We start from the raw sequence: 22,971 nt of genomic DNA on the forward strand, positions 1-22,971 counted from the left end.
GACCCTTAGACATTTTGACTTATACAGGAGATAGATTTTATCTGTCTCTCTCTTGTCTTGTCCACATCCAGGTAGAGAAAGTTACATTAAAAAATACTGATTATCTGTTTGTTCCCAATGTTACTGTGTGCTACTAGTGTTATATCAAATGTCAAATACAACTAATTGTTACATTTATATTTACATTTTCATAATAGTTCCACTATTTCAGATCTTATGATATTTTTATATTTCATAACATTGTGTTTATACATACATTCAGCAAAGGTATTCACTTATGTTTACTTATATATCTTATCTTTAGTGTATTCTGTTCTGTCTATTTGAGCATTGTCTAATTCTGTATTTTGCCTTATGTGTGGTTTTTCAATGATGAATTTCCCACTTTTGGACAAATTAAGTATTGCCACCACTACTACCATTAAGTTAATCTTCTTAAAATGTAATTGGTAACATTGGTAATTGTGTTCTGATTGTGTTACTCACAGTTACTTTTGCATTACTTTGCCTGCAGAATTACCTCTAAAAACTACAAAACTTTGAAATAAAACTGTATTCCAATTTACAGACTCTAACCCAAGTACTGCTGCCATCACATATTAGCAGGAGTAAACATAATTCCAATTTGTGTGAAAAGTTTATGTCTATATTCTTGCAATCTTTTGTTTCTCTTCAAACATGTCAGACTACAGTTAGAAAAGATTTGTAATCAAATTCCTTCCTGACGTATTTAGTCTGTATTTAATGAGACTTTGAAAACCTATCTATTAGTTACCAAATTCTTTTGCAGTCAAATCATGATAATTCTGCTATATTTAATCTGTTACATTACTCCCCAACACTGTCCACAATGCAGCACTACAGTTACAGTATATATGTGACACCTCATTGTGGTACATGCCATGGTACAGTTTCAGTATATGTGATAACTTATTGTAACAGTATATGTGATTCACTGCTAGCAGGCAGCCGGCATACGGCTACATCTGCTCCTATCTCAGTAATGGCCGCCTGGCTATATTCACTGCTGCGGGTCTTTAATAGCGGGACGAGGGGACAGTTAGCTGGCGTGTGTCGACGGGCGTTAGCATCGGCCAATGAAAAGGCCATCTGAGGTGAATTAGCATATTGGCATCAGGCCTGGAGACAGAGAGAAGCTGTCAGGGGAGAGGATCCTAACGACAGGTCACTCTGGACCGCTGCACATTACTATAACTCTTCTACTCTCTCTTTTCTCCATAATGATCTCCCTCTCTCTCTCCTACTCTCTCTCCTTTTTCTCTTCCTCCCTGTCTCTCTGTCCTTCTCACTCTCTATTGCTCTCTCTCACTCCCTTGCTCTTTCTTTCAATCTGTCTGTCCCTTTCTCTACCTTGTAGCTCATTTGATCCCCAATCCTTTTCTCGATCTCGTTCTGTATCTTTGTTTTTTTCCCTCTTTCTCTCATTCTATCTCACATCCATTTTTTCTGTTTCGCTCCTCCACCTCCATGTCCTCCCCACAAAGCGTTTTTTTCTCCCTCCATTCCTTCCTTCGACCATCTCTTTTGCACTCTTCTTCTTTCCATTGTTCTTCCCCTCTCCCTCTCTCTCTCTCTCTCTCTCTCTCTCTCTCTGTTTAATATCAGGCAATGATTCATTGCTCTGGGGTCAAACTTTATCTGCCCCCCTGGCTGAAGTGAATTGTCTCTGCTCTGTCCTTTGAGTAAGGTCCTCTGACGCAGCTCATATCATCTCCAATCTGCCATCCGTTTTTATTGGGCCGAATTATTATACCTTATTAGCCATTATTAGATTTTATCACGGATTCAAACCAGGTCAGTGGTTCAGCTGTTCTGGCCTCCTTCCCACCGTTTCTCCTTTCCAATTTCCCCTCTTTCTCACTTTCTCTCTGGAGTCCAGACAGAGAAGAAGTTTTGTTTTTGACCCTGGCCAAAAAACTTCTTGGACTTTTACAGGAGGTTAAGTGCATTGTGATAGAGAGAGTGGCCCATTTAGGCTCATCTGGCTGCTCAGCAATAGAGATTAAAGTGAAATGGAAGTTAACAAAATGTGTCATCGGCTTTGACTCAGAGAGTTTGTACTTGGAATTTTAAATCTCATGGTAATGTCAAAACATAATGATTGGCAGTGTTACAGAGAAAACCTTATAACAAAGATTTGGCTTAATGGCACAGCCTTGGATCCTTGGGCCTTTTCAGTTGTGTCAAAATGTAGACTGAAAACAAAATGTGATTGGGTCTTGGCCTGCCAACATCAGGCTAGCAAAGTCAGGCTGCTGTGAAACACTTGTATAAGCCTGTGTGTAATTCATAGATTTACAAAGTTAATTTTTACTGTACCTAATTTTGGTCTTTCATTCCATTTTGTTTACCCAATTCTTCTTAAATACTTGTAACAATTTGTAACACTTAACTGTATAAATAAAACTGTAGTATAGAAATTTCACATCAGTTTCACATAAGTTAATGGAGTAGAATTTTACATGCAGGTCTCAAACCGCCACTGTGACATAAAGATGACTTAATTTCATGTGTTTCATTCCCTTTCCTGATGCTGTCATGGTTTTTAAACTCTGGAGACCAACTTTTCCAAAAGATTTTTCTGTGTGACACAAAGCTGATTTCTTTCTGTTTGTTGTTTTGTGGGCTTACCCAAACTTTTTCAGCTACTAACTCACTGGTGTACAGTTGTTTTTTTCACCTATTTTACACTGCAGGGAGGTTTTGGCCAGTAAGTATTGATAAAAATGTATAAAGAGTAATTTTGGAACCCATTTAATCTTCCCATCTTAGCGTGTAAACCATGTCTTTGAAAAACACTGATGTAAACTACAGAAAGCATGGTTGTGCAAGGTGTGATCGCAGCTTTTTTGTGCTATAGATGAAAAATTGTTAGTGATTTCTTATGCGTTCACTTTTGATAACTGATTCAGAATAATGTGTCTCCCCATTATCTTGCAAAAACTGCCAAACCGCCAATTTAGCAGCACAAAAAACAAGTATGAAACTGAGATTGGAAACAGTTGCTTTCAAGGAAGAATAATCATGTAGAACTATGAAAGACTCGTTTGATTGATTGTTGCGTTCATCAGTCGCCAGAAGTCTTCCCTGCCCCATTGAGCAATTGAACTAAACGAACAAGGTCATCCAAAAGAGTCATTCTTTGTTCTGAACAAGTTTGAAAGAGTCAACTTCCAAAAAAAAAAAACGAGTTGAAGTTTCCATCGTGCCTTTGTGTGGTAGGAAGGTGAAAAGGTCTCTTCTAGCTCTGGGCTAGCAACTAGCAGGATGAAGTTACACAGCCTCCAGTGGGGAAAGACATGTAATGGCATCAATCATAATGTACACAAACGCAGAAGCAATGTGTGCATTTTTAGCAAAGTGGCTTTTGTGTTTGGTATAGCAGGTGGCTTATAGATAAGAATGGCGATGACGCGGTAAAGTGCGAAACCCTATTCACTTTCTATGAACAAAACAATAAATAAACATTTTCTGTGGTTGCTTTTTATGTGTTCTAATAATTTATGTGAAATGTATATGGTGTAAATAATTTGTCATCTTTTGACGGTCAAACAACAGCAGGATCATTAAAATGTTTTTTCTTGAGGTGTGCTAACATGCTAACATGACTCCTCTCTTGCACAGACGTTTGCTAGCCAGATAATTCAGTTATCAAGATCATGCAGTTGTTTGACAGATGTGAAAAGGTTATGGCCAACTAACAACACCATATGTACATTTCACACAAATTATTAGAACACAGAAAAAACAACCACAGAAAAAGCAACCACAGAAAATGCCAATTTTTTGTTTTGCCCATAGAAATTGAATAGGGTTTCACACTTGTACCGCACCTTGTAGGTGTGGCCCATTTGAAACTTCATTCTTATCTATTGGTTTTGACATTGTGATAGGTTGTCATAGGTTCAGTCCCTGCAACAGCCACTGTACAAAGTACGGCATTGTGTGTGTGTGTGTGTGTGTGTGTGTGGGTGGGGAGGGGGGTTAAAATGTGTATGAGAGAGAAAAAGAAAATAGTTGAGTTTGCAGTGTAGCCCTATAGTGAAAGGGTGTTGAATTACAGGAAGGTCTACTGTTCACTTCCTCAGTATCAGTTGAGCATTAACCTTACAGTACACTCTGATTCACTCTACATCAGTGAATATCAGACCAGATCAGTGTTTTTCAAAAAGTGGGTGTGGACTTAAAGGTGGCTCATTAAAAGAGTCCTGAAGTTATTGTGAAGAAACCGATATCCAAATCTATTGTCAAGGTTCTGTTTTTGAGGCCTTCCCAAGTCCTTAGGCTGAACAAAATACAACGGGTTTATAGGATAATAGCTTAAAAAACATTTTGCTTGATTAGCTAACTCAGTAGTCCACAGAATGAATTAACAAAATGAAAAATAATGAATTATTATTTTGAAAATGTAGAGCCCCGGAACAAAAAGGTTTTAACACTAATGCACTAAATAGCAGAAGAGCATTTGGCAACAATGCACTGTTCTCTCGTTAGCGTTAATTGCAGCTGTGACAGCGGTTAAAGGCAAGGTCCTCCTCTGACTCCCAATCATTTATCTCTCCATTATGGAGAGCACTCTGGGTTTTTATTGGCGTAATAAAGACAATCTTCACTCCCACAAAAAGCCACCTGACCCCTGGGCGCTCCAGAGGCCCATGGCTCCCTCTATGTATTCATCATATTCATATTCATTCACACACACACCTACACACACACACACACACACACACACACACGCATGCAGGGATGTTGTTCCTCAGCATCACTTGCTTACTGTTGTCTTTAATTAAGAAAACAAGGGGGGATCACATTAATGAACAAGGGACCAGTGTCTTCAGTGTGGATGTGTTTTTGTGTGAGTGTATTTGTCTGGATGTATATTCAATAAATAAGAACAAACCTGTTATACCTTTTGTCTTGAAACCATTCATTTTCACAAATATTAAAATCCAATGCGTAAAATATTAACACATATATCTCACGGATAACCAAGACTAGAAAGAAGTTTGAGGTTGTCCGATGGTAAATCTAATCCATGTATACCCTCTAGTGGTGGAAAGCATCACATCTACCAGGAGCTGCAGAGGAAGACTTCTAGTAGTGAGAATGGATGTTGTTAACAGTGTTCACACTACAGGCTGTTTTCTAGTGCCGTCCAGTTGGGCAGGATGTGAATGTTTGACGCTGTGCCTGTTTTGCCAAAATAGCTGTTGGTTTCTTCAGGTGCGTAAGTTCAGATGAATCATACAACAACATTAGATGACAGAGGAACCTGATTTGCTAAGGCATAAAAACGCCTCATAAAAGGAAATTATCCAAAATGTTCAGAGCATGTTCAGAACATGCAGCTGGATTTATAAATGAACAATAAGTCCTAGGTAACCTGCTCAACAAATTGTAAGTACGCCTTCTTCAGGCCAGAACTGCTGATCAGGGAAGAGTGAATTTCCTATATATCTAATGCAATCTAGTTTAATGTACAGTACATGTACACACAACAATGGGACAAAATTGAAATAAAATAGTGTGTGAAGTAATGTGTTGAGGCCATGATCCACGGGCAACATTAGGCAGCAATAGCAGCAGAGTGTATTACTTTCATCAGGGATGGGTATTGACAACTGGGACAAAATCAATACAGATAACATACTGTTGGCCATTACTGTCGGAAAATTGCCTATCATTTCCCATGTTTCATTGCTTTAAAAAGGTTTTAGCTAGTTTGACCCAGATCAGTGTCAGTGCCCAGATCAGAGCTGTCCAGTTCAAATCAGATGAGTTGTGTGTCTGTGTGCGTGTGTGTGTGTGTGTGTGTGTGTGTGTGAGCGTGTGACGCTGCCCGCTCCGGACCGCCTGCTGTGCAAAGGTCAGTGGGTGTTTGAGGTGGTCGGTGGTGTCAGTGGGCCTGGGGCGATCCTGTCTTTGAATGGTCTTTGAACCAGAGGTCAGCTCTCTGAAGGCAGCTTATGCTTATGTCATCATAGCCACACTTACAGAAGTCATAAAACAACACACATTTCAATGCCAATGAGTTATTACCACTGTTTGTACAAAACAAATGTTCTTGGCTGTGGAAATAGCTAGAAGTAGCTTAAAATCTATGATATGCTTGAGGTTTTTTTGTTTTTTCTGTATTTTGTCCTCTTTTGCTGTGTTTAACACTTAATTATCATCCTGCATTGTTAAAAAGGCTTTAGAAATATATGTGACCATACTTGACTGATTTAGATCAGTTGCCCGAATGCTAGGGCATAGATGGCTGAAATGTAACTTGGGTAGTGGGCTGGGAGCCAAAAACAGTATTGTACATTGATTATTCAAGTAAATAAAAAAAAAAGTTAAAATTGTACCCCAGATATTATAATGTATTGTATCAATATAATAGGGTATTATCACCCTTTGAAGGCCCAAAAAGTGAAGGGCCATATTTGTCTCCCTGGTAATGTGGGACGCTGGTGTGCATAAGTATACAGACCATAAACTGTAAGAAAGCCCAATCAAGACATACTTAAAGAGTGTATATAAACTCTTGAATTTGAAAGTGGTAAAAAAAAATTAAGACACTAGTTTTAGCTATTTCCAGTCAGGAATCTACACTGGGTTTGATGTTAAATTTTATATAACTTTTCATGGCAGAACATTTCCATGACTTAAAAAATCTGTCCCAGATTGTTTGTGGCTTGAAAATCGTTATGTGTCTTCTGAATTTATCCAATTTTGAATTTTTATAATTTTAAATAACAGTAACATAACTTATAACACTTAATTGCTCATTTACAATATAGAGCCCCTGATCATAGCTATCTTGGGAGCTACATCTATACCTGGTAAGGTAATTTTCATGACAGTTAGTTGATATACATTATACAAGTTCCAGTGTTGATGTAAATTATCCTGAGACTGTTGTCATATTCCACACAGTGTATAATCTGATGTGATCTTGCAACACACAGTCACCCTCCGCCACACTCACACAAATCCACACCCGAGTTCACATCATCCCACCCATGCAACACAATTAGATGCACACCGATGCGCACCATGCAATGGTAGCATTAAGCTGATTCTGAATGCCACCCACCCTCCCATGGTCACTGTGTGAATGTGCTCAGACGTGTGTGTTACGTGTGTGTGTGTGTGTGTGTGTGTGTAGACCCATGTGTATAACCTTTTTCCTGACTGCAGGCGGGGGCGGTAGACCAGTGATGCAGAGACATTAGCCTTTAAAAACCCATCATTGGCACATCCATCACACACACACAGCTCTCTTCAGAGACGCAGAGCACAACTTCAACAGGTGAGTGGAAAACTCTTGTCCTCTCACCATTTGGAGAGACGCTGCAGCTGTTCTGAGCTGTGGTGGAAAGAGTACTAGAATGTCCTATTCAAGTAGAGGTGCTGTTACTTTGCTAATATTTTATACAAGTAAAAGTACAGGTGTAAAAACCTACTCAAGTAAAAGTAAAAAGTAGTTCATTTAAAATGTACTCACAGTAAATGTTACTGAGTTACTTTTTTAGAAAAGAGAACATTGTTACATGTGATCTTTTCCATGCAATTCTTAAAGGATTAGAGGACAGAGTTCAAGTTTGATACTTTTAATTTGAAAAATGAAGTGCACAAAGTAAAGCCAGATTCCTCTTCTCACTGTGAATGGCTCCACAACTGGCCAATTTATGATGGTCCAGTTTCTGTTGCTATTTGCACTCTATTTGCATTTGTAATGGATGTGAGTCAAAGTACTGACTTAAAAAAAAATACTCAAAAAAGTACAAGTACACAAACAAGCTACTCAATTACAGTGACAGGAGTAAATGTAATTAGTTACTTCCACGATTAGTGTTGAGAAACATCTAAGTTATCATTTTTGTTTTACTGGTAATGAATTCATGTCATGTTATGCATGAATTGTGGTTTTCCTGCTTCGTGTTTCATGCTTTGGTTGTTTTGATTAGTCAAAATATTCATTTATATTCTTGTTGCCCAAAGGAATATGCATATGCATATTCTGTGTAGGGATTTCACACTGGTGGTGATTTCTCATTGAGAAATAACAATGTGGCTCCTGGGGAAGATCAGGGAGAGCATGGAGAACATCCCCCTAGAGCTGAGTCGTTATGTGGGGAAGAGTAAGGAGGATCTCTGCCTCTCCCCCAGTCTGCACAACAACATCCTCACCCCAGACAAGATCCCCGAGTTCTTTCTGCCGCCACGCCTCTGCAAGAGAAGCCCTCTGCTGGCAGCTGAGAGACCCCCACCTCACCTGTGCAGCCAGGTACGCAGGAGCCCCACTCCTTCACACACTACACATGTCAAGACGAAGGATGTGGATGCTGGAAGTCCAGTGCCTCGGAGGGCTAAAAAGAAGCCGTTGCCATTCTCCGCAGAGGGATACGGCCTGGCAGGGATGTATGAGAGCCCAAACACTCGCCGCAAAGAGTCTCTGTTTCACTCAAAGCGTCCTGCTTACGTGTTAGATAGGCGCAGGCCTATAGCAGCACCCAAATCGAAAAATGAGAGAAACCTGCCCAAGACAACCTCTGGATTCTTCCCTCTGTTTTCATGCAAGAGCCTGTCAGAGACAGGAAGCACAGAGAGTGAAACACCTTCCTCCGATGACTCCTCTCCACTTGGCTCCCCTTACAATGCTAATTCCTCCCTCTCCATCTTTTCAGACAGTGGCTCTCTTAAAGGGGCATTGTCCTGTTCTTCACTAATTAGTACCAGAGAGGAGAGAGGGAGGTGGAAGAGGAGGGGTTCAGATTTAACAGGCTCTCCCAGCAGCTCAGAGGGAGGCTCGCTCACCCTGCGCCCACCCATCCTCTTCCCGCTGGACGCTCTGCACTGCCAGAAGCGGCTCCAGCGTGAGCACATCCTCCTTTTGCCGCCGGGCCACGGCAAAGTCCGCCTCTCCGCCGAGCACACCGCGTCCTCCAACGCCTCTTTCTCATCCCTGTCCACGGTCCGGGTGCGCCTGGTGTCTGTGGAGGGCCTGAGGGACGACGACGACCGGCGACCTTTGAACTGCACAGTGAGTGTGTGTCTGATCCCGGGGAAGCTGCAGAGACAGGAGAGCGCCATCATCAGGAACTGCCGCAGCCCCGTGTTCAATGAGGATTTCTTTTTCACAGAGCTCAGTCAGGACAACCTGCTGGTGCTGGAGCTCAGGCTGAAGGTGATGGACAAACCCAGTACTGGGACACTGAGGCGGGGGACCGTGATGGGAGTAATCAATAAACCACTGTCTCAGTTACTGCCTCTGTTAAATGGGTAGAGGAACACACGGTCCATTTCACTGAAACTCGAAAATACAAATGCCATACAACTTATTTTGTGTGCCGTGGACTATTGATTTGATGGGAAGGCAGCAGATAATATGTATAGTAAGAGTATGGTATTGTAAGATAATTGTAAGCGAGTGGGGTTGAAGAGAGGGACAAACACTGAGACAAACACTGAGTCACTAGCGCAGTTACTGTGTCTATGAGTGTGTGCTGGGGAGAGACAGATAAAAAAAAAACCAGAAAAGAAATCTGTATCTATTACAAAAATGTACATGTTGTAGCTGTCGTGCGAAATTCCCTTGCCTGCTTTTGAACTACTAATCTACAAGCACACAGTATTTCAGTAAGTTGTAGGCAGCATAACTAGAAATCATAGTGTACATACTATTTTCTTCAGAATATTTTGGGTATCCCTCCCTTTAATCTCCCACCTATGAGGCCTGACACAATTTTTTGAGGGAAAAAAATGCTCAAGCAAGCTGCAGCAGCCACACTGCAGTGTGAACAGTGTCATGTCTTTGTTAGGTTAGCTGACAGAACCATGCACAGACAGCTATTTTAGATCTGCAAGTCAAATGAGAGATATTGAGTTGTTAGTTTACATATGATCAGATACAGGTGCATGTGACTTATTACTGTAATCGGTTATCTGCTGAATACTGACCTTTTTTTTTGTCTGTTTTTATTGTGCTTTATGTCTGTTAGTATATTTATGCTTTATTTCCTCTGTGAAGCACTTTGTGACGTCTCTGCTCTCGAAAGATGCTATATAAATAAAGTTACTTACTTTTGGCTTTCAACATTTGAAGGAATGGTTTAATAACAAGCTGAAAGCCTGTAGCTCTACTGTAGTCCACTGGCTGGCACACAAAAATATTGCTGCATTATGTTTTAGCCCTGGGCCACCATGTGTGAAAAGAAATAAACAGATAAAACTGCATTACCTTTCCAAGTACACAGTATACAATTCAAATAAACCTAAATGAATTCTCCATTTATTTTCCCTTTGACAAACACAAAATAATTTCTCATGAACAAGTAATGGCATGAAGTTTAGCAGAACAGTTGCTTTTGAAAAAAGAGTTGTAAATTATTACCTACAATAACATTAACTGCAATGAAACTAAATTGAAACAAAAATATTTTGTAGCACCGCACAAGTAGCCTAATTACAATCAGTGAAGGCTTATTCTTTTGTTATTTTATATTGAAATGGAATCCCTGTCATGTTTAATTCAATGTACTCTGTAATATAATTTTAGCTATTAAAAATCCCTTTGGAGAAATTATACCTTTCTCAGTACTTTGTAATGCTACTTTGAAATATTGATTTTAAACTGTCATAGAGTTTTGTCAAACTGCTTCTTGTAGTCTGTAAGTCTAATGTGTAAATGAGGTTCACTATATTTACATTTTGAAATGTATCAACTGTTTGTTTGATTTATGCTACAACTACGACTACTACTACTATTACCAGTGATGCATGCAGTGGGTGAATAAGATGGGAAAACTATGACTTGAAGTCATAGTTTTCCCATACCTTTTGATCACCACCAATATAAACAAGAGTCATTTTTCAGAAAAGCATTAATTTATGCTTTTCCCTTAAAAGACCCTACCTTTGAGTGAAGTGAACATCAGAGAAAGATGAAGAAAGGTTGAAGAAAGTTTTTGTTTTTTTAAACAAAAAAAGATCGAGGCTAGCCTACTTATTGTCCTCCACCCCACCAATTTTACCTGTTCCACACTTCCCCAACTTTTCAACAGTGGGCATATGGGGAGGGCGTGACGTCACAGCAGGTCACCGCAGGTCGAGGCGCCGCCCACCGCAGCGACGGGAAGCGAAGCAGCAGCTGTCATCCTCCAGTCCACCGAATGTAAACATGGTGACAGAGAGGTGAAAGAAACGGCAACATGGTCTTCGAAAGCGTGGTGGTAGATGTCCTCAATAGATTTTTAGGGGACTACGTTGTCAACCTTGACAGCTCACAGCTCAAGCTCGGCATATGGGGAGGTAGCTAAACATCTGAATCACCATTTGTTGTGTTTCTTAGTGTACTTGCTCGCTCGCCTAGCTAACGTTAGCTAGCTAATGCTAACTTACGTTAGCTAACAGGCGTGTGTGAGAGGATCCTGCAGCTGTCAGTGTCAGTTTATCTGTCCAAAACCGAGTTTAGCTGTCGGATGTGGACTACAGAGCGCACTCGATTGCCTATAGCTGGTTAGATCAGTCAGCTTTGTTAGTTTCCTAGTGCACCTAGCTGATTTGCTACTGCTAGGCTAGTTGCTCAATGCTTTCATGTTCAGAGCTCCAGAAAGATAAACAAGCAGTCCGAAGGGGTCACACCCTTTCACACACAGCCTGTTGCGACTTGCCACAGTGTTTCATTCAGAGTCCAAATTACCAGCTCTAAGTTACCAGAAAGTCAGAGACACAGGCAGTCCCATACACCATATGGCGAAAGGAGAGGATTAGATGAAAGACGTCAATGGTGCCAAAATACCTTCCAAATTCAAAGCTTAATGTTGTCACTCCAACAGTCAGCAGCGTTTAGTTCATCTGAGAAGTAAAACAAACATGCAAGAGTGCAACAATTACAAATGATACACTAAGGTCACAAATTAAATTCCAGTGTGGTCCTTGATTGTAAAAAAAAAAAAAAAACACCTGCTAGCCTATAATGCAATAAAGGCATGGTCAAACCTGTATCAATTTCATGGCAAATATTCATGTGTTGCTTTTAAGTCTTGATATAAGGCTTTGCCAGGCATTGTGTTTTGCCTGTTGAGTCTCAGCCAGTGGAGTGGTATTGCCTAGTCCAATATACAACACACACTCTGCACAGTAGGTCTCTGGTGGCCTATAGTAATGATTGGTACCTGATGAATGGCTTTAATAATTAATGCGTCAGACAACCCTAACTGTTGACCTAAGCCAATAGACAAAGACCAAAGGCCCCCTATTTTGATAAGACTGTATTTCTAGTAGCCGTGTAACACAATACTAATCTATTTGACTTGATGTGATTAGTGAAATGTACATAGTAAAAATACACTAAACAAGTATTCCTTTTGCCACAGGTGATGCTATTCTCACAAATCTTGAAATCAAGGAAAATGCCTTGGTAAGTTAAGTTGTAATAAAATACTTTAGTCACAATAATAATAAGCGCAATAATATAGCACAATAATTTGGGTCTGTGATTACATGATAGACCCAATGATGGTTTCATGTTATACTAATTGAATGTTCTTTTTTTTGCAGAGTCAACTTGACATTCCCTTTAAAGTTAGAGCGGGACATATAGGTGAGGTTCTAGTCACTGCTCTCTGACACACTTTTCTTTGCTACAGAAGAACACTTTCACTTTTTGTGTCTTTTAACAGGACGGCTAGAGCTGAAGATTCCATGGAAGAACCTTTACACCCAATCAGTGGAGGCGACACTGGATGGTGTTTTTCTCCTGATAGTCCCTACAGCCAGTAAGATCATTCTCTATGTCCTGCTAACTACAACTACTTACAAGATTAAGGTAGTCATACTGATTATAGTGTGTAATACCTACTGTTTCAGTGAGGCCATGCAGTGCTTGAAAAATACCAACCTGCTACATGACAATGCCAACATGATCACTCATGTAACATAGCATTATGGAAGTTTTTTTTTTTAAAACACTACAGCTCATTTGGTAGTATTTTGCGCAAAAAGAGAAAAAAAATCCTGCTAAACAAATTTCAAATCCAGGATACTGAACAAGTCTTCTGATTAACAGGCACAAAATAATTTAACACAGTAGTCGGACAATGGAACTCTTTCACTTGTTCATGGGGAACTTAACCTAAACATTTGTAATTGTATTGTGTGTTCATGTGTGTTTGTTTCGGTATATTTTGTGTGCTGATCATTTATATTGACCCCCTTCTCTCCAGGTATAAGGTATGATGCAGAGAAGGAGGAGAAGCAGCTGCAGGAGGCTCGTCAGAGGGAGCTGCAGAGGATAGAGGAGACCAAGCAGAAGGCTGCCGAGCAAGGTCAGGGTTCAGCTCCACCACAAACTAGATTGTGTGTGTGTGTGTGTGTGTGTGTGTGTGTGTGTGTGTGTGTGTGTGTGTGTGTGTGTGTGTGTGTGTGTGTGTGTGTGTGTGCTTTTGCGCGCACATGTTTGTGCTTGTGTACCTGCATTCCAGAGACTTTTTTTTTCACAGGTTTCAGAGACATTTTTAGTTTAGTTGTAAAAGAGAATGGGCAGTACTCTTTAAGCATTTTACTACTATGTCAGTTAGCCTAGTGGTTCTCAACCTGGAGGTCGGGACCCCCCATGGGGTCGCAAGATAATTTTGGGGGTTTGAGGGTGATGATTTATAGGATAGAAAAAAACATATTTCTACTATATAAATTTATTATCATATTTCATTTTCAGATTTTTCGCTAATTTTTGCTTTTTTTTCTTGTGAAACACTGAATAGTTTTCAGCCTCTAGGCCTCCTCTGAAACAACCTGAAAAGGGAAAACTAATCTTTGGTTGAACTGTTCACTACCATATGCAGCCTGTGATGGGGGGTCACGAGTGGGTATCACTTCATTTTAAGGGGTCACGACGAGCCAAAAAGGTTGAGAACCACTGAGTTAGCCAGAAGGGTAGTAAACAGCAGAGAAAGTAAAACGCAGACAGAACACAGTAGTGTGCGGTAGATGCAACAGCATAGCAGGAGCAGAGATTTTAAGCCATGCGGTCATGGTTTGTCTGGCTGCGAAGTCCTGTGTGACATTTTGGAGCAGCTAAGCCCACAGGTTTCACACATTTATATTTCCTATTTCCTATGGTTTGACACTGCTGAGCCAAAACACGCTGATCTGAGCTGTTTTGTGTGAGCCTGGTAGCAGCACATCCACCATGGTCCTGTGCTGAATACTAAGAGAACTGTGTGAATAGGACTCCCGGCTAGTAGTTTTTGGTCCTGAAGTGGAAAACAGTGTTAGGAGGACCTTGCAGTTCATCAGAACAGTTCAGTTTTTGGAAATAATTGCAATAAGTAAAAAAAACCCAACTATGTTCTCTTTTATTGAGTTCAGTAGGTTTCATATATCTGTGCTAATACTGTATACTGTGCTAAGCATTCAAATTTGGAGTCTGTCAGCTGATTCCTGGTAGGGTGAAAGGATGTTGTGTGTGTGTATGCATCCCACTTTGAATAATTGCAGTTTATGCACCTGTTGAATTACTCATGTTGCCACAAAACATCCCGTCATTGTAATATCATATTTGTCTGTGTTTGACAGAGAACCCTAAGATAGAGAAGCAGGACACCTTTGTGGAGAAGCTGGTCACTCAGGTCATCAAAAACCTGCAGGTCAAGATCTCTAACATCCACGTACGCTATGAGGATGATGTGAGTATTCAAGCTAAGTTACCTTAGTGTTTGTATAACAAAAGATATATGTGGAAATTTCTGTTGGTAGAGTGTGCAATAAATAGTGTGCAATAAATAGTGTGCAATAAACAGGGGAAAAAAGAGATAAAAAAAGCTCAGCGTGTTCAGACATGATGTCGATACAAGAACAACATGGATCATGCAGACAATAAAAAAGTAGCCTTAACTAGTCTATAGCCTTAGCTCTTTCTTCCTCTCCTTTTTTCTCTCAGGTCACTAATCCCAATTGTCCCTTGTCATTTGGAGTATCACTGAAAAACCTCAGCCTCCAGGTAATGTGTTGTGTTGTCCCTACAGTTAGATAATGTGCTTTATGATGAAATAGACAATTAGCAATTAAGTTGTATTTAATCTTTAATTTAAGTTAATTTAATACATTTAATAAATCAAGTTAATCTATTGAAGGTCTTCCTAACTCACTGCTTGTGTGATCTCACAGACCGCTGATGAGAACTGGATGCCTTGTCTTCTGGATGAGAAGGCCAAGCTTTTCTTCAAGGTTGAAGTTCAACTACTATTTCTGTCGGCTACACCTGTATTTTATAGCCTAAGCTTTTTATTACCGTATTTTGCAGGAAACAGACACCAGACACCAGGCACAGAAAACTCACATTTTCAAAACAGCTTTTCTTGCAATCTAAGCTGATAGGGCCTTTTGGTTACTGGGAAAGGTAATCAACAAAAAGTACCCTGTTTTTTAGGGTAATAAAATACCCTAAAATAATAATAATAAAGTCTACTTCATGTTGTAAATGTTTGGGAAAACCATGACATAACATAGTTTATACATAACATTTAGCAGCCTAACATGCATCATAACTTCATACAAGTTTAGAATTATACAAATTATCAGAAATTCTTTAACTGTTGAATTTGTCAACAATTCATTTTGGGGACCCATTTTATTCTACTGAGTCAATTTTGGGCCCAGACCCAGACATTGAAAACCATTACTGCCCTCAGTCATTACTGCTCAGCTCAATATCAGCACCATGGCAAGTAACTACTCTACACTAATTACTTTGTGCTTTGATTCGCAGCTGGTTCAGTTAGACAACTTGTTTGCCTACTGGAACGTCAACTCGGTGCTCTTCTCCAATCACAGTCCAGATGAGGCCCTGGTGAGTCAGCATGTTATTACTGTGAGGCAACAGGACAGTGTTATGCCTTGTCTCCACTGGCTGATTTAGTAATGTCATGACCTGTCTCTCTCAAAGCCAGAGTCTCTCTTATTGCAATGCATATCTGTTTCACAAATAAGTGATTGGGAGAAGATTAAAAAAAACACATTTCTCTTATTTATTTATTAATTTGCACACTATTGTCAAGAAACTAAATATTGATTTGCGATGCACAAATGTTCTCATTATTTTCAAATCTGGCTTATTTAGGCCATTCAGCTAATCAATGGAGATGCAACCCAAACCATACTGTACTAAGTCTATCCGCAGTTGGGTTGAACAAGTTGATGGAGACAAGGCAATAGTCATAATCTCATCAGTATGGGCCTGTAGAACAGTGTTAGTCAGCCTGTCATCATTATTGTGCAGCAGAATGGTGTTAAAGTAACACATACAGTATGGAAGCCTTTTTCTCAGATCCTTGTATTGCCTCTAACGTGTTTCTCTCAGAAATTGCTGGTGAATATTGGAAAGAGACTTCTGCACACCCAGATCAATGTTAATTTCATTGACCATTCTTTTAAACCGCAAAAGCACTTTGCCAGACATAATGGATAAAAGGATTTGTGGATGGGATATTATAATAGTTTCCTACAGTGATCGACTCTACATCCGTTTATTTTTTAAAGTGTAAATGAACCATCTCTTCCTGTGTGTTTGTTTCCATAGCGATGTCTCCAGAGCAGCATGGCGGTCAACAACTCTGTTCCCGTCATCCATGACTTCAGTGAGTGTCGCACTGTCATCCCTTTGTTAGAATCAGAGCCGTCAACTCAGAAGGAGTTGGGCATTTTGGGTCAGCAAGGTCCCAGTAGCTCCTAATGCTTTCTGGTATTATGTTCTGCCCTTCAGTGTTGCATCTATATTTTTGGTTACAATGCTTGTGTTTATGCTCAGACTGTGGACCACTGGCTTTGTGGTGAATGCATTTAATTTGCACATCAGATGCTTTTTTTGTAATTAACCAGATTTTGACACTTCCGTTCAGCCTGCTCACATTGAAAACCAAATGAAACCCACCCACACCCACCTGTCACTTGCACTAGCATGACATAAATATTTTGCATGTGCAAATAAATTATGTAAGCTAACTAAACACTGACACGACATCATGAATCATGATGACAAAATTCAATGCTCATATGCTGATTTGCACCAACAGTACAATGTGTGAATCATGCAGTTTGAATCACCACCACCAACGCATTTTAACAGTCTGGATTTTGATTGAATATCAATCATAAGCATATGCTACCCTACCCTAACTAAAATGTAGGTCCGTTTTTATCCAATGGAAACATAAAGCCTTTTACAGCCCCAAAATACATTAAAACATCATATGTTCAGTACAGTTGTACATTATGGCTTCAGTGTGCCAGGATTTACACTTTTTTAAAACCATGTATTTTCTTCTTTCTTGTCCACAGTTTTTCGTCCCATCACAGCAGACGCTAAGCTGCGGATGAATCCGAGGTCAGATGTGGACTTCTCCTCTCCTAAAGTGGATCTGGTGGTCAATCTCAGCGAGGTGGCCATTGAACTCAACAGATCACAGGTAGGTGTGTGCGTGTGTGTGTGTGTGTGTGCGTCCTTTTGTACGTATGTATGTGAATGCCTGGTCGAAAGAGAGCTTTGAAAGAGAGAGAGGGAGAGAAAGAGAGAGAAGGTAAAGAAAAATGAGATGAGAGAATTTGATTATACTTAAAAGAGGCAAAGAGTTAAAGAAAGAGTTGCTCAGTCATAGCAGCACTTCTTTCTGTACTTGGTGTCAGTGATTAACTGCTCACTTTCTGCCCTCTCCAGTACATCAGCATTCTGGAGCTGCTGGGCTCAGTGGATATGATGTCACGGAACCTGCCATACAGGAAGTACAGGCCCGAGGTCCACGTTCACACCAACGCCTACATCTGGTCAGAAAACACTGTATTATAATTCCACCGTTCGCTTTTGGGTGCTAAACACCTATTGGTAGTTGTCATTCACACTCTGTGTGTTGCATCTCCTCTCTGATCCATTTGACCTTTTGGATTAAAGCACCTTGGCTGGTGTTGCTTCCTGGCCATGATATAACTCCAAAATCGGTGATTATCTGTTATCTGTTTCTCGGTGCTCCGTGAGAGGTGATTGGAGAATTGCAGTTTTTCCTCTCCATTCATTACCATTGAATAGCAAAACAGGTCTCAAAAAACGTATGCAGATGGAACAAAGAAAATAGTATGTCTACCAATAATTGTAAATAGGCAAAAATTAGTGAGAGGCGCATTTTTTATGCATTGACGGAATCTACTTCTACTCAAATCTACTCGAATCTACTCAAAGTCCCATCTTTTTTGCTTATTTGAAATTATTGGTAAATGTATCCAGTTTCCAATGATTTCCTCCAGATTTTGGTGTTACACTTGTTCAAACTGAAATGTTTAATAATCATAAAGAAAGCAATTCACTTAAACACAATTCAGCAACATGACTAGCTTTTTATATATTGTCTCGCTTTGTTTGCGTTCATTTATGTGCTGGAAGTGTGATTTTGAGACCTCTTTTGCCATACAATGGCAGTGAATGGAGAGAGAAAAAAAAGCAATTCTCCAATAGGCCCTTTTCACATCGTCATGGTTACAGCTTCCATGCTGAGAAATCGGTGCATTACAACTTCCTGTGGCAAGTTTCTTTTTGCAACTTATTGACAAACCAATCCAACAAAAACAACAAAATTGTAATGGTTACTAGCACTAGATACATAATGTAACAAATTTAAAATATTGGGCAGGTTGTGAAGCGACTTAGTGAAGAGGAAGTTGTAATGCACCGGTTTCTCAATGCAGAAGAATTGAGAAACAGAATGTGAAAAGAGCCAATTGTCTCTACCGGAGCAACAGATAACACAGAATCGCCGATGTCACGGCCAGGAAGCTACACAACCGAGGTAAAGTTCAACATCACTTTAAGTGGTAGAAATTGTGCATGATGCTGTTGGCTGCCACCATTTACACTATAATTACCACTCATGTGATCAATGTTCAGTTGTACTCTACTACTAACATCCTTTATTGGTGCACGCTATTGCCAATTGTTAATTAAATATAGTCGTAATTTGCTTTTGCTGACTGTTTCTACGTGTCTCTCCCTTCCAGGTGGCAGTACGTGATCACAGGCGTCCTGGAGGTGGACGTGAAGCCTCGTCTCCACATGTGGTCGTGGCAGCACATCCGCCAGCACCGGCAGACGGTGAAGCGCTATCGGGAGCTCTACAAGGCCAAGATCACCAACAAGAAACCCAGCGAGGAGCAGCTCAAAGAGCTGGAGGTGGGACAGGAGGAGGAGGGAGGTGGACAGGGAGGGGTGGAGGAGGTGGACGGGGGAAGGAGAGGAAGACGGAGGAGGAGGGTCGATGGGAAATGAGGATTGATGAGGACAAGATGGTAAAAGAGGCAGGAAGAAGGGAGGTTGTGGAAGGAGTTGGTTGGAAGCCGGAGTAAAAAGAAGTGTCCTCCATAAATTGATTATATTCGACCAGCTCGCCCAGCTAATCTAACCTGCCAAAATAAGTTTTGGTATATTTATTTCTGTTGCTGTGATGCACTAGTCTCCTGTTCTAACCTGCTGTTTATTGTCAATGATCAAATGATTTTATGCTGTCAGACACTGAAAGTGTGTTATTGAACTACGGTGACCATAATTCATTGCACCTGTGCCCATACTCGAGTCGCACTGACAGCGTTGACATACTGAATAGAGATGAAAAGTCTGAAACACCTCTACAGTGTTAGCTGACTATTATACTCTATCTAATCGCTAGTTTGGTGAAGCAAATATGATATATTGTACAGCTAATTATAAATGTGTAACCTCCCCAGCATATTGTGTCTTTCATAGACACATTTTATCCCAACCATAGCCCTAGGCCTATTTTGTTTTTGTTCTTTATTTATAGCCTCTCAGTCTTCTATGGTCTGTCTTCTGCAAGCTTGTTCTTTCGGTACAACGTAATTACTTGCTACAAAAACATTCAGTTTCCACCTAATCCAGTATTCAACCCTACAAAGAGATTGAACTGAATTTTAAATCAATATTTTATTTACAGGAACAAATTATGCCTCTCCTCCTCAATTTATTGGATCAAAACTACCTTTTAGCTGAGGTCTATTCTTATTTTTTTCCCCTCAGTCTCCCAGTCTCTCCTCTGCTCTGCAAGCATAGTCTTTTCCTGATGTGATGGATAATGGACATTAAGTAATTGATGCATTCCCACAAGGAGAAGCCAGAAGCTGCTAAGAGGTCTTATCGATACGTCTTCTATCTCTTTCCTCAGGAGCCTGAGAGGACGCTGGATATTTTTAACATCACATTGGCCAGACAACAGGCTGAGATGGAGGTAACGCTTGCTGATCAAAGATACAGTTTCTGGATCTATATGATTATCTGGGTCTTGCCCTCATCTCTCTCGTATCTCTATCTCACATGCACCGATAATATGCATGTGCATGCACACACACACACACACACACACACACACACACACACACACACACACACACACTAAGTACTCCCTACTGTACTGCAGTGTAAAGGGTATTAATTGTAATGCATGTCTGCCTGCCTTTCTCCATATCTGTGTCAATTAGCCTCTCACATGAGAAACTCGTTAAAAATATCAATCTAGTATCACCGTTGTGTTGCAACACAATTTGTTAGCTCCTTGTTTAGCTCAATACTATTTATTATTAATATCTTTTATTATTAATGTCATGCAAAGTATCTCAACTTTTCAAGAATACAGAAAAACAGTTTTTTTCCCATTTAATGCCCTTAGATTTAAGAAATATTAAACATAAAAAAAAAAAAAAAGGATATGCAATGCCTCTTCAGGAATCTGCTGCCATTTTCACACTAACATACCACATATGACCATGCCAAAGTGATACAAGGCTGAGCACTAATCAACCAGTGTTAACACCAGTAAGTAGCAGTTGCATTTAGTGGTTGAGGTTTTGGCTGAAGTGTTATACTTACTGAGTCTGACTTGACTTGAGTCTTGTCTCTCAACAGCTGGTTAGAAATTCTTACCTAATCATGGCTTCCCTGAACTTTGCAATAGACTGCAGTTATATACAGTGTTTCCCGTACAATGTTAAAATTGGGCAGCCCACCCAGTTAAATTTACAGCCGCCAAGTAAAGTTTTGTTTTGGATTCATTTTGTTGTGCCATGATGCATTAAGCTGGTGATTCTCGCTGATGAAGTTTTCAAACAATCAAGATTTAATGCTGCCAAGCGCCAAAAGCGGTTTAGTGAACTACAATGATTATAATTCATTGCTCGTATGATGCAGTGCATCTGTGCTCCTTCGAGTCGCCGCCTCTATGCTGATACAAACTGAATAGATAGACAGTTTAAAGCCTAGCCTCGAGAAGCAGATGGAAGTATAATAGTTCCTGATGCCACTGAAGTAAACTGACAACCTGTAGGAAACACTGTATGCACTTTTGTGTTTTAATAAATTTCAGTGTCAGGGTAAGACATTACATTTCTCATTTGTGTCCCAGGGTGAAAAAATTGGGAGCTCCTGACCTAGTCTTTTTCTTCCCCAGGCAAGCAAGGCGGGCCTGCGTATCTACCGTCCAGGGGTGAAGATGGAGGAAGAGGAGTCTCCGGGTTGGTTCAGCTGGATGTGGAACTGGGGAGGAGAGGCTGAGGCACCGGTTAAAGACATGAAGTCTGGAGGTAGGATATAGAAAAATAGATATCAGAATATCGGGAAAGACACACAGACCAAGAATAATATACATGTCTGGGAAAATAAGATAGAAGCAAACTGCTCCAGTATATTTTTGTAATAACAGTAATTAATAATTTAGCCCAAGGTTAGATGAAAAAAAAGGTTATCAAGCTAATGCTTTTCGTATTCCTGTATTTCTTGCAATTTCATTTACTCCCTCCTGTCTTGCCTCTGTCTCAGGTTTTGATGAGCTGATGACTCCAGGTGAGAAGTCCAAACTCTACACTGCCATTGGATACAGCGAGACCGCTTGTAATCCCAACCTGCCAAAGGATGTGAGTCACTACCTTCCCCAAGACCCAACCACCAACTAATATTACACTTTTCTCTTCATCCCACATTATTACTAAAATCAAACCCCTTATATTAGATACATTGATTACATGCACATAAAATATGTGTAGTCATAAACTCTCATCATTTCTTTGTTGTAGTTTGAGGACATGAAGGTCAACTTCCACATGGAGAAGCTGTCTGTGTCCATCAAAGACGACAAGGACAAGAATGAGATCATCAAGCTGACTGTCGGAGAGCTCATGTCCATGCTCACACAGAGACCCGGAGCACAAGCCATCAAGTTTGTCCTTATTCTTCCGGCTAAAGCCTGGTTTCTCAGACTGTGGGTCTAGGGCCGTGGGTCATGAGCTTTTGTTTCTGGTAGGCCACTGCATGGCCTTGATAGTGCTAATATGTTTTAGAGAGCCTCGTCTTTAGGGCAAAGTATACGTTTGTGGTTGGAACATGTGCTGTATATGCTAGACGATTCTTTGGTGATCTTAACAACTGATATGAAATGACAGTTGACACATTATTTAATTATATCTAAACATGTCTTAAAGAAAATAGGCATTTATTTGCCCAAACCTGATGGGCTGATTTTGGCTGAATTTCTCACTTAATTGCTCGGGAGTGAGGCAGCTCAGATTAGAAAAATATTGCTAAAAACAACTGTTATCAGCCAATTATCATTAGAACATATCATAAGCGGTTTCTGGTATTAGTAGAGTTTTGCAAACATGGGAGCCACCCTCGAGTTGAAAGAAAGCAGCACACCAATAAAGTAATAAAAAAGAATATAATAAAAAAGACGTCACCTCATTTTCACCAATTTATTTTTTGTCCGTTTATTTATTTTTTGCTGGGAGCCACCCTATTGCCCCGAATACAATACTAATATCTCCTCCTTCCTCCTCCTGGTGGTTCTGACATTCATTTTGTTTTTCCTCTCCTTCATCCAGACTCACAGCCAAGCTCAGTCTGTTCGAGGTGACGGGCCT

The 22,971-nt window shown here is 40.2% G+C and overlaps 2 protein-coding genes across 2 annotated transcripts in view; both read left to right on the forward strand.

Annotated features, from left to right (window-relative positions):
* The first annotated feature begins 7,966 nt into the window (after positions 1-7,966).
* LOC139652410 (C2 calcium-dependent domain-containing protein 4C) lies at positions 7,967-9,295 on the forward strand. Its single transcript, XM_071529487.1, has one exon. The coding sequence runs from the start codon at positions 8,078-8,080 to the stop codon at positions 9,293-9,295; it is 1,218 nt and encodes a 405-aa protein (XP_071385588.1). The 5' UTR covers positions 7,967-8,077.
* A 1,892-nt stretch (positions 9,296-11,187) lies between these two features.
* vps13a (vacuolar protein sorting 13 homolog A) overlaps positions 11,188-22,971 on the forward strand; it is a 53,964-nt gene continuing 42,180 nt past the window's right edge. The window contains 18 exon segments of the mRNA XM_071529484.1: positions 11,188-11,319; positions 12,387-12,430; positions 12,571-12,613; positions 12,693-12,788; positions 13,236-13,337; positions 14,587-14,696; positions 14,951-15,010; positions 15,178-15,237; positions 15,779-15,859; positions 16,589-16,646; positions 17,347-17,474; positions 17,723-17,829; positions 19,051-19,222; positions 20,229-20,291; positions 21,507-21,639; positions 21,875-21,969; positions 22,129-22,271; positions 22,933-22,970. Coding sequence (XP_071385585.1) covers positions 11,220-11,319; positions 12,387-12,430; positions 12,571-12,613; positions 12,693-12,788; positions 13,236-13,337; positions 14,587-14,696; positions 14,951-15,010; positions 15,178-15,237; positions 15,779-15,859; positions 16,589-16,646; positions 17,347-17,474; positions 17,723-17,829; positions 19,051-19,222; positions 20,229-20,291; positions 21,507-21,639; positions 21,875-21,969; positions 22,129-22,271; positions 22,933-22,970 — 1,633 coding nt within the window. The 5' untranslated portion in view covers positions 11,188-11,219.

Source organism: Centroberyx affinis, unplaced genomic scaffold (assembly GCF_046629955.1).
Source record: "Centroberyx affinis isolate AG114_WGS23_722 - 3 ecotype Tasmania unplaced genomic scaffold, CSIRO-AGI_Caff_v1 ptg001793l_1, whole genome shotgun sequence".
Lineage (NCBI taxonomy): Eukaryota > Metazoa > Chordata > Actinopteri > Beryciformes > Berycidae > Centroberyx > Centroberyx affinis.